Here is a 14,937-nt window from a genome sequence, read left to right on the forward strand (position 1 = left end):
ACATCATAACCATAGGGCTTAATTACAACAGGAGTTCGATCCTCTTCAAGCCAAACCAAATGATGTCTCAACACTAATAACATCATGCGTGCGGTTAACAGAGCAGAGATCGCATCTCTTCCCGGGGCTTCTTCTTCTTAGTTTTCAATGTTCAAGCTAAGAAGAACTCTGTCTTCTTCCTCCAATGAAGAATAACACTCAACGGAATCCACTATAGAAATATACAGTAAGGATAAAAGCAGAATGCTTATTATTAATCAAATCAACAACTTACTTTTAATTGGATCGATAGGCCGGGTACGTACTATATATCTTGAAACAACTCTTCAAAAGTGAGAAATTCGTCCGTCTATAAGACACTTACATGACATTGAGTTATTAAGTGACACATTTAACTAATTAAATATCCTAAGAAACTTTTAAAATGGTTCATGTTCTCCAGCTTGACCTCATTTTGATGTTGTTAAGATAACTTTGCGCATATATCTCCAAATCACTCAAAATCGAATTAGAGTGAAAGCTTTTATCATAAAGTCAACACGATGCCATGTTCCAGAGAATATAAATCTGCAAATGGAAGGGGGAACTTGTCCTCTAGTAACAAACAAGAATTGCTCTTATTCAGTCCTTGAAATGAACCGCCTTAATGCTGCATTTAACTTCTTCACAAGTTCCTTCACTGTCAAAGAAAACCCTTCTTCAATCTGCAAAAAGCAAAATATATAAAATGTGAAAATCCTTCAAATTTTAAGGAAATTCAGATCGAAAGCGATAATTATGCTACACCTACTGTAAAATAAATATATCCACTCGTACATTCTAAATTATTTTATTGATATTAACTTCCGAAACTAGTTACACAATATGCATGAATCATGTGACGATATAAATTAACTTTTTTCACATAAAATAAAAAAGAATAAAATTATGCTCTAAATTTGAGGGTAAAAACTGGATTTTTAGATTTACTGCCTAAAGTTATAAGTATTTTGATATTCTCTAAATCTTCAAATTTTCATATTACTCCCCAAAATTGTATTAATGTGTTGATATTAGTCCTTTTGTTAGGTTTACTGTTCAAAACCCTAAACATGGGTTGTGAATTGCCACTTTACCCTCCCTCTTTCTCATCTTCTCCTCTGTCACCTCCATCTCCTCGACCACCATACCCTCCTCCGCCGGTCACCACCTCTGCTAACGTTGCCACTATCATCTCCTTCTCTGCCTGCATTCTCATTCTCCATGTTCTCCTCCACCCCCATCAGCTCTTACGCTAATATTCTCACATCCTCCATCATCATCCCCACCACTGTCACCACCGCCACATTGGAGTCGGCCTGGTGGAGGAGGAAGAGGGTAGATAGGAGGCGACAGTATCAAGAGCAGAGGGGAGAGGGAGGAACTCGGAAGGGAGGGGTGAGAGGGGTATAACTATCTATTCAAGAAAAAATTTTAAAAAGGGTATTTGTCTCCTCATCTATTTTAGCACCAACAAATTAGAAGTACAAATATCAACGTTAAGGTAATTTGGAGGAGTAATATCAAAATATAAAGATTTTAGGGACTAATATCAAAACACCTATAATATAAGGGACTAACATCTTGGAAGAAGAAAACCTGAAAATAATCTTCTCAAAGCGCAAGCTTTTGCTACAATACTACAGAAGGTGTGTCTCTAATTAATCCATAAATTAATATCAAATTACAAACCTGAGCGTTGACAGTAATAACGAGCTCAGAAGCCTCAGAGGGAGTGGTACGAGCAGTAATAACAGAGAGTTTCAGGCTCTCAATCTCTCCCAGCATCTTCACCAGCACTCCTTTGCTTTTCCTGCAGTGAATATTCAATAGAACATTATCCTCACATATCTTTACCTTAACCTCAATACCAGTATTCTTTGCTTCCTCAAAATTGTCATCACAAGAAGACTCATAATCGTCTGAAAAGCCGCATAAAATGTAGGAAGTGGAGCTCATTTTATCTTTCCCTTTAAAGTCTGAGGAGGATGTGGCCATAGTTTAGCAAAACTTAGCTACTTAATTGTTAAAGAAACCCTCTCAGCTCAAATGAAATGTGCTCCTTTTATTCCATAAAAATGCAGCAACAAACTCGTTCGCACATCAATTTTTTAGACATAATCCGTACATCAAATTGATTGCAGTCATTCAAGATGTGGACCAGTCAGTACAGTCAGAATTTAAATCTGTGCATTGTCCTTTTGCATGCCAAAAACAGTGATTGGTACTATGTTTATGGAAGACCAAATCTACATGTGAGGTGCAAATAATGGAGGCAAACGGGTCAACCCGACCCAACCCAACCTAGATAAATTTTAACCCAACCCGTATAATATTGATCCAATCCTATCCATCAACTAAAACCCATTTACTAAACGGTTACCCATCAACCCAAGGGATTCTTTTAATTATTTTATAATTTTCATGTACTTAACATAAAATCCATGGTCAAATTTTTATCATTCATAGGTTTTATTACTGCTTAGAAGTCTAGACATTTTTAGGATTGTTTTTTTTTTAAATTTAAATTTTGAGGGTGTGTTATAAATTTTAAAAGTTCTAGGGTGTTATTTACAAATATCATTTTCTCAGGGCTTTTTCTAATTTAAAAACTGTATACCCATTGTAAGCTTTAACTTTTCAGTAATTTTTAAAATATTAAATTGTTAGTGTGTTTTTTATAATTTTTGAAGCTTTTAGGATATTTTTTGCAAATACCAAATTTTTTAATGTTACTGTTTGTAAGCTATAGATTTTATACTGTTTTGAAGTTTTCATATTTCTGCTATGTATCTCTGTAAAATTTAGCTTTTTAGCGTGTATCTTGCAATTTTCACTGCTAAATAACGAGGTATCCTAGACGAAAAATTCCGTCTAGGATACCCAGAATTCCGTCTAGAATGCTTATTCTAGACGGAATTCCGTCTAGAATACGCGTCTAGTATGTTTCCGTCTAGGATGTAGTATTCTAGACGGAAATTCCGTCTAGAATACATCCTAGAAGGAATATTCTAGACGGAATTTAAAACCGTCTAGAATACATCCTCGACGGATTATTCTAGACGGAAATTCCGTCTAGAATAATTCATCCTAGACGGAAAAAAATTCCGTCTAGAATGAGTATTCTAGACAAAAATTTCCGTCTAGAATACTCATTCTAGACGGAATTTGATATTTTTAATTTTTTTATTTTTTTTTTTGTTAAAAAAACATCCTAGACGGAATTTGAGCATCCTAGACGGAATTTCCGTCTAGGATACTATGCTACAGTTTTTTTTTTTGCGGAATCTACTTTGGGTGCATATACACAATATTGAACAACAAAAAATTATATTCATATCAAACACAATCTAATTATATTCCAATATCAAATCCCATTATATTCAAATAATACATTCACCAAAATAGTAGAGAGATACATAAATTGTTTACAAACTTTTACATAAAAATTTTAAAACCCATTATATTCCAACATGAGTTTGAACTTCAAAACCTCTAGTAATCAGGTAATTTCAAAAATCAAACAGAACAGATGACCTTCAGGTTTCAATAAACACGTGCTTTTGGAGGTAATGTTTCAATTTCACTATCCAGAGAGTATTCGTATGGACGGGTCTATATGCTAGCCTAACTTTCTCCTTCTCCCAGTACCTGTAAACATAGGAAATAAACATTAAACAGCTAATTAGAAAGGAGCAAAGAAAAAACTTATGTATCAGAAATTAAAACTAAGGATATAGCTAATTAGAAAGGAACAGATGAGTTCTATTTCTAATTAACTTTAAAAGAAAACCTTTTCATGCATTGTATGAAAATGTATCAGATTCTGAAGAAAATGTTCAAAACTTTCACTTTACCTTGACCTGTTTCTGGAGATCTTTGATGTAGTCCACAGCCAAATCTAGCATATCCGCGGTGTTAGTTTGCTGCATATCCCAAATAGAAATATTAGATCATCTTCGGCCTCTCCTTAAACTTTGCTAATTAATAAAAAAAATTGTTTCCGAAAAGTTGCATAATATTGTTGATAGAAATTTCATCAGATGTCAGGTGGGTAGATACACCCCCTGTATTATAAGAGCAGAGTTACTTATACCCTCTAAAATTATTCTATTAGCACTAATACCCTCTTTAACCCTGGCAATATTATTCCCCTAATATGATGATGATGAATTAACTTTTTACCTTCAGTTTAACTGAAAGAAAGAACTGAATTTTGCCCTCATGCGTAGCATATGAAAAATATTTAGAAGGTATGGTAACTCTTGCGAGGTCTTTGAATTACCTTATCCATGTTGGGGACAAGCTCCTGTAGCTTCCTCATGCGCTCGCTGATCCTTGTCCTCCTCACCTAAAATAATTAAAATAAAGATGAATAAAAGTATAATTTCCAATTACGACGTACCAAATTTTGAGTCCATTATGTGAAAATATTTATACAATATTTACCCTTTCGGCAATGCTTCGTGGATGAGTAGAACACCCTCGTTTAGCTCTAATCTTACAAGGAACCGAATCCTGAAACTGTAAGAACTTCTCGATCGCAGACATCTCCGACGAAGTCTTGTGCAAGCCCAACTGATGATTCAGCGTGCCGTTCTGTTCACATGACACGAATCTCACAAAATTCATCTCACAAAATCAAATCCAACACTATGGACTAATAAGTGTTCATCTTACAATGTCAAAGTTCCAAGTTTTGGTGAACAATGAAGGGTATAATTTTACAATTGCTTGCCCTATAAAACCCGGAGTTTTAACCAATTTATTTGTAAATCCCCTCACTTCCATAGGCACACTTAAAACAGGAAAAGGATGGATTCAGAAGTTTGTTATGTAGCAAAATATATAAACTTATACAAAAAATAACTCCCTATACCACATAACTATAGCTTCATAGTTTCACCATGTCTCTCTGTATGTTAAACACATTTTTCATGCCCTAAAGGTTTTCCCCCCCTACAAAGTTCATCCTAAAGCTTTGAAGCTTGGTAAAGATTGAGGTTAATAATTTCCTAAACACGATTCGTCTCGCAGGATTTGAATCTGGATTGCTCAGATACTATTTGTGGAAGTAATACGCTCCACTTATTAATGGAAACTTTGCTATTATTATTTATCTTTTTTAAGAGTAGAAATTTTAGTCGGGTGAAGATATACCTCTGTTTGACTGTCTCTGCTCCTCTGCTCCTCCCATGGACCCAGTCCGTAGCCTCCCATGGATTCCTCGTCGATCTTCGATATCTGAGACATCAACCCAGCCGCAGTCGCCGACGATTGCCTCTTCATTCTTGACTCGTTCCCGTTCCTGTATCCCCTAATCCCTCTCATAACTCCATACCCAACTCCAAAAATAGCAACAACCATCATTTTCCCTTAAAACCTCGACCCAAACCAAACCCCAAAAAAATAAAAAGTTGTTTATTTCAATATTAGTCGCATTGATCTTATCACTTTGAATTAGTCCCTCAGTTCATAGGAATTGCTATTGAATCCCCTCATTCTAACGCATCGCACGGTAGCAATCATTGAGAACTGGGATCCGACAACGATTTCGGTGATACGAGGGACTAAATCAAAATATTCTAAAAAAAGGAAAAAAAGAAAACCTAGCCGAAGATCTATCGTTTTCTACGTGGAGCTGATCGAAGAGACCAGCGGGCGAGCTGCTATGCCGAACAAGGTTCGAATATTCCCACCGCCTCCCTCCGCAGCCGATTCCATCGCCGGCCGCCATCTGTAGGGAGAGCTCGCCCTGATACCCGGCCGGTTCTGTAGGGCGGCTTGGATGAAAGAGCGGCGGGAATAACCAATGGTGGTGAGAAGCTCAATTTTGGGAGAGTGGATGGAGAGGATTATGGAGATAGGGGTTTGAGCTAGATTTGGGGGATGGAATTCGATTTTGGAAATTGAAAAAAAAATTTCCCCTCCGCCCCCCCCCGATTTTTGGGGGGAACGGAGGGCAATCGGGGGTTTTGATGGGTTAAATTTTTTTAAAAAAATAGGCACGTATTCTAGACGGAAATTTCCGTCTAGAATACATTCTAGACGGAAATTTCCGTCTAGGTTACTAGAATTTTTTTTAATAAAAATAAAAATAAAATTTCCATCTAGAATACTATTCTAGACGGAAATTTCCGTCTAGAATGTTTTATCCTAGACGGAATATTCTAGACGGAAATTTTCCGTCTAGTTTAATACATTCTAGACGGAAGAATTTCCGTCTAGAATATTCCGTCTAGAATACGTGAATTTTTACTAGTGAATTTGAAACTTTCAGGGTGTTTGCTGTGAATTTTAGAATTTTCACTTTGCTATTTTTAAGTTATAGATTTTGTAATATTTATAAGTTTTGATATTTTTGTGGTGTCTTTTTGTAAAATTTGACTTTTTGATGGTGTATTTTGTAATTTTGAAACTTTTATGCTGCAGTTTATAACATATAGGTTTTGTATTGTTTGTGAATTTTATTATTTCCGGGGCATGTTTTTGTAATAGTTTGACTTTTAAAGGTGTATTTTGTAATTTTCTAAACATTTAGGATTTTTTGTAAATTTTAAAATTTGCATGGTGCTGGTTATAACTTATAGATTTTGTACTTTTTGTAAGTTCTGATATTTTCAGGGCATGTTTCTATAAAAATTTGACTTTTGAGCATGCATTTTGCAATTTTTTAAATGTTTAGGGTGTTTTTTACAAAACTCCAAACTATCAAGGGTTTTTTGTAAGTTGTAAAGTATGAAAACTTCATTGTCTGAAAACTTCATTGTCCATGAGTTTCAATTTTTAAAAATTTTGACTTATTTTGAGTGCTTTTTCAACTTTTGAAACCATTAGGGTATTTTCTTGCAAATTTTAAATTTTCATGGTGTTATTTTTAAGTTTTAGATTGTGTAGTTATTTGTAGATTTTGAATTTTTAGGGTGCATTTTTGTAAATTTTGACTTATTTAGGTTGTTTTTTGTAACTTTTGAAACGATTAGGATCTTTTCTGTAAATTTTAAAATTTTCACGGTGCTCTTTATAAGTTTTGGACTTTGTATTGTTTCTATGTTTTGATATTTTCGGGCTGTGTTTTCATAAATTTAACTTTTTGAGGGTGTATTTCGTAATTTTTAAAACTTTTAAGGCATTTTTGCAAATTTCAAAATTTTTATTATGTTGTTTATATTTATAAATTTTTGTACTGTTTTGTAAATTTTGATATTCTCTTAAGAGTGTTTCTACAAATTATGAAAATTATAAAATTTTCATAATGTTGTATGTAACTTCTAGGTTATAGAGTGTTCATAAGTTTGATATTTTACGGATGTGCTTTTACAAAAAAAAAATTTGAAAAAGCTTTTATAAATTTTGAATGTTAAGGGTTGTATGATAAATTGTTTAAAGTTAAGTTAGTGGGCTAACCCGTTTACAAGCCCATCAATAAATGAATTTTTTGGGTCGACCCATTTATGACGTGACCAATATAAAGTGACCCATCTTTTCCTAGGGTATACATTAAAGCAAAACGAAAAAGTTTAAAAACTCACCAGAGGATGATACCTTATCTTCCTCCTACACTAAATTTTTTTGACACATATCATATCATCTAATCCGCGCATTTAAATTGCATTATATCTCAACCTTTAATTTAAATAAATATATTTATAAATGGAAAAAATTAATATATAATCAATTAGAATATCTTTAGCAATATCTTTAGTAACTAATTCAAATCACAAATAAAATTAAATCCCCTCATTTAGGCATTTCTTTTTAATATATGAAAAAAATATACATTTTATCTCAAAATTCCAAAATAGTTATTTATCTCAAAATTCCATTTTATTTTTCCTATGGCTTTTCCCATCTCAATTTTTTTACATTTTGGTTTTTCCGTCTTAATTTTTTAAGAACTTTGAATTATTATTTTGATATTCGATAAATACATCATGTAATTAATCAGCATGATCCGATATTTATGTTATTTATTTTGTCTATTTTTCTAATTTTAATTATTTTCAAATTTTTTTAGATTGTTGATTTTTAATTCCTACTCCGAATTGTTATTCCGATCTTTGAAAAATACATCAGGTAATTAACCTAACACCATCCACCATTTATCTTATTTTAATTTGTGTATTATTTTTTAATTTTAATTGTTTTTTATCTTTTTATTTTTTAGATTTTTGATTTTTTATTTCTATGTAATTTTATCTTCAACCCATGGTTTGTTAATTGCTTGGTGGAAAATAATTCAGGTATCTCATCTACCCTGGTCCAATATAATTTTTATTTAAAGTTATGTAGTATTTTTTTGGTTATAATTTTATCAAATAATATTAATATTTAGCTGCTTACTCTACAACCCATGAATAATTATTTTCAATTTTATTTTTTAATATTTTTTATATTACTACCAGAAAACAAATTGGTGATTTTTAATTTTCATCCTACGGTGATTTTGCTGCTTGGAGAACATAATTCAAGTATTTAATATATTCAAATATTGAATTTATATAGAAAATATATTTTTTTGTTCTTTAAAATATTACACCAATTATTATTTTATTTTAATTTATGTATTATTTTTTACCTCTTTTAATAGTTTTCAAATTTTTTTGATTATCGATTTTTTTACCTATGTAATTTTGTCTTCAATGCATGGCTCTTTAATTGGTTGGGAGAAAATGATTCAGGTATTTCATCTACTCCCGTCTGATATAATTTTTATTTAAATTTATGTATTATTTTTTATTTTTATCTATTGAAAAATATTAATTTTTTAGAACTTGAATTTTAATTCTAATCTACATATCACAATTTGAATTTTTTATTTTAATATAAATGATTTTTTTACTAATTTATAAAATTGATTTGTATTTTATTACATTTTTAAATTGCTTTGAATATATATTTTTTATTATTTATAATATTTTTTTAATTAAAATAATCTTAAATTTCTAACAATAAATATAAATTTAATTTTTTAAATATTACAGTATTTAAAATATATTTTTTAACATATATAGCAGGGTTTTTAAATTATTATAGTGATTTAAAATTATAAAAAAAATATTTTGGGTTTCTAAAAAAATTACACCAATTATAAAAAAAATTAAAATATATTTTCATATTTTCAAATGTTTAGAATATCTTTGACAATAACTTTAGCAGTTAATTCAAATAAGATATCTAGATATAGAAAAAATAATTTATAATTAGATATTAAAATATAGAAAAAAATCATTTTATAATTAATTAGAGTTACTTTAGCAATATCTTTAGTAACTAATTCAAATTGTAAATAAAATCAAATCCCTCATTTAAGTATTTCTTATGAAACTATATATTCTGAATATAGAAAAAATTAATTTATGCTCAAATATTCAGATATAGAAAAATTCAATTTAGAATTAGTTAGAATATTTTTGATAAAATATTTAGTAACTAATTCAAATCATAAATAAAATCAAATCCCCTCTGTTAGACCCTAGAGGGGGGGTGATTAGGGTCTTATGCTAATCTAGTCCGATTAAATGCCAATTAAAATATATTAACAAGCTATCCTAGCAAGTATGAAATACAACAATGTATATGAGCTAGGATAAGCAATATGAACAACAAAATATATCCTAACAAAGAGATATAGGTAAGTATGTGCAAGGATATATAAACTCAAGGGTAAACAATCTAAACTAGATAGTGGGCAATATAATCAACAAGCAATATACAAAGGCGATATAAGATATGAACATAAAAGGAAGTGCGCCAATGCAATCACAAACAAACAATATGATTAGGGAGTTCGGTCCCCACGACCTACGTCTCCTCTCCTCACCTCGAGGAGATCTCCACTATCACAACCGGGTTTTCTACGTTCACCCGAACAACGTTTACACCTCACAATACAATCACTATGCAATCACACCTCACACACTAAGTGTTGGTCCTAGCCCGTGTCCTCCTCCTCAAGTGCTCGGTTACAACCTCTCCCTAGGCACGTCAACCGACTCCACTCCTCTTGGATTCGACCCCGTCTCTCACTACACACTTCTCTCGGTGTACAAGTGTATTACAAGTGAATCCTCACAATTAGGCTCAATACAAAGTGTTTGTTCTCTACAATGAATGAGAACGAATTGTAAGCTCACTCTCTAAGTTACACAATCCCACAACCCAATTATACTATGAATGTAAATACAATAAGCTCAATGGTTGTGTGTGTACAAAGAAATAAATAAAATCAATTGAACTAAACTCAATATAAATCTAGCTTATGGAAATTATAATCAAAATAATAAATTGCTAGATGAGTTTAGAAACACTTCTCTAAAGATGACAAGAGAGTGGGAGAAGAGTGAATGCTCAAACACCAAAGGATGATCTCCACTTGCCCTTGTGAAATTTGCTTCACAAACAAAACTCTTAAACACTCTTTTAAACAAACACAAAACACCCTTAAACTTGTTTAAACAATTCTCTTGGTTAGGTTGAAGGAGAACAGCAATAGGGTATTTATACCCACTCTAAATCTCAGCCAAAACCCCTAACAAAAGACAAAAACAGTCCCAGCAAACAGCTCAGAAAAATAGCCGTTGGAAGCCAACGGATACATTGGCGGTCGACCGGAAATTCTGTCGGTCGACCGACGGAGAACAAAAACACGAAGGACTATTCTGGACCATCGTCGGTCGACCGATGGAGCTTTCGGTCGACCGCATCGGTCGACCGACCAACTCTCTGGACCATGCTGACGAAAGAACAAACGAGCGGTCGACCGGTGCGGTCGACCGAAAACTGATATAATAGAAAACTGGTTCTAAAAGCTATTTTCTGAATTTAAAACACTGTTTAAAAATATCAAACAAATTCCAAAAAATGTAAAACTTTGGGGAATGATTGTAGACATGATAATAAACATGCTACGACTGGTTTCGAAAAAAGACTTCCAAAATAAAAAATATCATCATTTTGCAAAATAGTCCAAAACATGAAAATATGATATACTTGAATTTTGATGTTTTGACATAAACCAACTTTTGAAACTTTGTGAAATGTTTTTATAGACTTAGTAAAACATGTATAAACTAATATTGAAGTCTATAAACTAATGAGACAATATTTTCACAAAATTACATATTCTATGTAATGTTTTCAAAAACACAATAGTAAATATGAAATATGTGATTTCATATTATAAACATGAAAACCCAAAACCATGCATGTATATATATAACTAGATGAAGCTCTATCTTGGTACACTTGCGGATGAAGCTAAAACTTGGATCTTGAACTTGAATGCAATACTTCACTCCACTATTCCGCCAACCTCCTTTGGATATCATCGTTGAAGCGCAATCCATCCAACCTCCAACTACGTTGTTTGTCTACAATACATAGGAAAACACAAATACTAGACAAACAACATTAGTGATAAATTGTTTGTTAAACATCATCAAAACAAGAAGGCCAACACCCTCTTTTACGCCTTTCTTTTCATTTTAGATATTCACATATAATCAATTAGAATATCTTTGGCGCTAGATCCAAATCAGATTAAAATGTAACGCCCCTTGTTTCAACAAGGCTGTAGTCCAATGTGAAACCAAACATGGCAAACCTATCATGCACTACACCGTGCAATAACATGTTTCACCATCATAATTACTATCTTTCTAGGAGAATCAACAATAGGTGTTGGTACAAAAGAGGCTAGAGAAAATATACAGAAGAAATACTAAACGACAGATATTCTGAAGAAATCATCACCACTGAAATAAATAAACCAATCTCTAAGAGAAATAACATCTGACTGAATACAAGTGTCTTGACATAGGAAATCAAATGAAATGACATTTAGGAACATCGCCTTTACAAAACTAGAATAATAACTCAAATGTTCATAAACACATCTACTATGGAGTTCTGACATAAACTACTAACAATATAGATAAATAACTACTAAAGCAACTCCATCAACCTACGGTTCTCCGTGCATCTGGCTCGCTACCTAAAAGAGGGGAAACAACGAGCGTCAAGCGCTAGCGAGTAACATCTCAACCAACCCCGGGGGAAGGGCTAGAAGTATAAGAAAATAGCTATTAATACATATAGATAGTCAATCATCTACTCCGAAATAAAATAGAGTTTTGATATTTAGAAATTTACAACACGAGCATAGGTATGTCTCCTGTCAGCTCAAATTATAAATAGCTAAATACCAAATCCCAAAAGCTACAACATAGAAAAATAAAGAAATACAGCTCCATTTCCAACCATAATATCAATGACCTGTCAGATGTCAATACGTGCCCTACTCGTGGACTGAAATAGGTAAATGTCCAATACATGAACTACAAAAGCTTAAAGTCCAACACGTGGACTGTAGTGGATTATAGTCCAACACGAGGACTTCAATGGATTATAGTCCAACATGAGGACTTCAATAGATTATAGTCCAACACGAGGACTTCAATAGCCTATAGTCCAACACGAGGACTTCAATAGCTTATAGTCCAACACGAGGACTGTAATAAGTAAATGATGTAAGAAAAACATATATATACTATTCACTCTCGTGCCTCGGTGAGTGAATCTAAAACTCATGCCCGTAGTCAACTCATATACACAATTCATAGTGTATTAAAATCCCAAAATAACTCAGGTATCTCGCCAGCCACACAAACGTATGCAATAACATACACATGCACAAAATTTCCCAACAGTCAATCGTCGTGCCCACCACGGTCGACCGCGCATGAAGCAAAAATCCTTCTACAGGTTTTTGCTCTACGGGGTTTGATTCAAAAGTTTTATATGACGATTTTATACACTACCAAACTCATATACGTGATTTAGCAATTCTAGAACATGTGATATACAATCTAATCACTATAGACAGAAATTAACATTTTTAAACACATGTATACATATCGAAACATTTGAAAACAAATATTTTTCGTTCAAAGCTTTTGTTAGAAATTTTTTTTAGATCTAGATCTTCATTTAGAAATTTGTTGGTGATCTTTAAAAATCTAAAAACTAAATCTTTTAGCATCATATAATATAAAGATCTATCTTTGTACATAAAATAGTGTTTTAGGCTCACAAAACCATAAGAAAATTCATGAAAACTATTAAAAACGTGGGTACATGATTGGGCGAGATGAAACTCACCTGAGAGGTGTTAATGAACTCCCAAAAACAAGTGAGAACGATCCTCCTTCGCTGAACACTGATGGATCTCGCGTCAGCTCCTCCAAAATCCTCTAAGAATCGCCAAAGAAAGGTGGTTTAGGGTTTGAGAGAAAGAGAGGAGGGGGCTGAGGCCATTAGGGTTTAAAAGAGTGTTCTGAGAGCTTTAAAATGAATATATATACTTAGGTATACTCCCAGGTTCGGTATAAACAAAACTAACCCGAAACAGAGACAATCATGGCATATGCACGCCCAGCACACAAGCTGCACACAGGCTGAGGTTCGATATATTGGCCATAACTTTCTCGTCCGACCTCTTAATGAGGTGATTTAGAATTTGTTAGAAATCTATTGAAGAGACCTACAATTTTTATATTTTATACTTTTTCATATTCTAAATGTATCAGTACAAAAAATATATAAACTTATAACTGGTTATTATTCTCAAATTTCTCTTTTGGCCTTTGTGCATGTTTTGCACATTTGCACTCATATATTCACAAATATATATTGAATTGATCTCAAATCAACTCTTATCATATTTAAACATCAAAATATATTATTTTTCATCATATAACATATTTATCATTATTTATCATAAAATATTCAAATTTTCAGGGTTTTACATTCTTCCCTCTTAAAAAAATTCCGTCCTCGAAATTCAGCAACGTATCTTAGGAATTAATAATATGAGAAAAGAACTAAGAGGGGATAATCCAGATAAGGAAACTCTCCCGTACACATCTCTTACCATTAATCCCTAGATATGAATCACTAGCAATATCTTTGCTTAACAATCTAAAATGTGGATACTCCCACTTAACCCCTAACTAAACGAAACTAGTACGTAGGACGAAAAATCCAAACAAGGAACCTCCCATATATATACCATATATTCCAAATGATTAAGGATTAAGTGATAATACCCCTATTCTAGTGTTAAAGATAAATATGACTATCCCAAAATCATCATAAACCATAAGAAAAACGTAATCCAAAAAATTTACCTGCTCAAACAGGTGTGGGTAGTCGCGACACATATCATCTTCGCATTCCCAAGAAATCTCCTCAGATCCTTTCCAGTTCCATTGGACTTTCACCAAAGAAATCACCTTGTTTCTAAGTCTTTTGTCTTCTCTAGTAAGTATACAAACTAGGATCTCAATAGTAGTCAAATCGTCCTGAAGCTCAATCTCTGGAGTATCGACTACTCGCTGTCTCTCCTCATCATGCAAGTGCTTCTTGAGCATCGAAATATGAAATACATCGTGCACACTCTCCTCATCATGCAAGTGCTTCTTGAGCATCGAAATATGAAATACATCGTGCACACTAGACATCGATGCTGGAAGATCTAGTCTATATGAAAATCGAAATATGAAATACATCGTGCACACTAGACATCGATGCTGGAAGATCTAGTCTATATGAAACAGCCCTAATACGCTCAACAATCTGAAAAGGACCAATATATCTCGGGGCAAGCTTTCCCCATCTGCCAAATCGCTAGACACCTTTCATTGGTGATACCTTCAGCATGACACAATCTCCCACCTGAAACTCTAAAGGTCACCGTCTATGATCCGCGTTGCTCTTCTGCCGACTCTGAGCGGCTAGAATATGCTCCCTGATCAATGCTACCTTCTCGGTAGTCTATATCACTAGCTCTGGTCCAAACAATAAGCTATCCTCCGGCTCTTCCCAACATATAGGGGATCTACAGGATCTCCCGTACAA

The 14,937-nt window shown here is 33.1% G+C and overlaps 2 protein-coding genes across 2 annotated transcripts; both read right to left on the reverse strand.

Moving 5' to 3' along the window:
* Nucleotides 221–2,103, reverse strand: LOC109834288 (transcription factor bHLH18-like). Its single transcript, XM_020402272.1, has 2 exons — nt 1,711–2,103; nt 221–704 (listed from the first exon to the last, which is right to left on the reverse strand). The coding sequence occupies exons 1-2, from the start codon at nt 2,014–2,016 to the stop codon at nt 618–620; spliced, it is 393 nt and encodes a 130-aa protein (XP_020257861.1). The 5' UTR covers nt 2,017–2,103; the 3' UTR covers nt 221–617.
* Nucleotides 3,411–5,729, reverse strand: LOC109834289 (transcription factor bHLH130-like). Its single transcript, XM_020402273.1, has 5 exons — nt 5,179–5,729; nt 4,468–4,617; nt 4,304–4,369; nt 3,876–3,944; nt 3,411–3,669 (listed from the first exon to the last, which is right to left on the reverse strand). Exons 1-5 carry the CDS (start codon nt 5,386–5,388, stop codon nt 3,646–3,648), a joined length of 519 nt encoding a protein of 172 aa, XP_020257862.1. The 5' UTR covers nt 5,389–5,729; the 3' UTR covers nt 3,411–3,645.

This window comes from Asparagus officinalis, chromosome 3 (assembly GCF_001876935.1).
Source record: "Asparagus officinalis chromosome 3, Aspof.V1, whole genome shotgun sequence".
NCBI lineage: Eukaryota > Viridiplantae > Streptophyta > Magnoliopsida > Asparagales > Asparagaceae > Asparagus > Asparagus officinalis.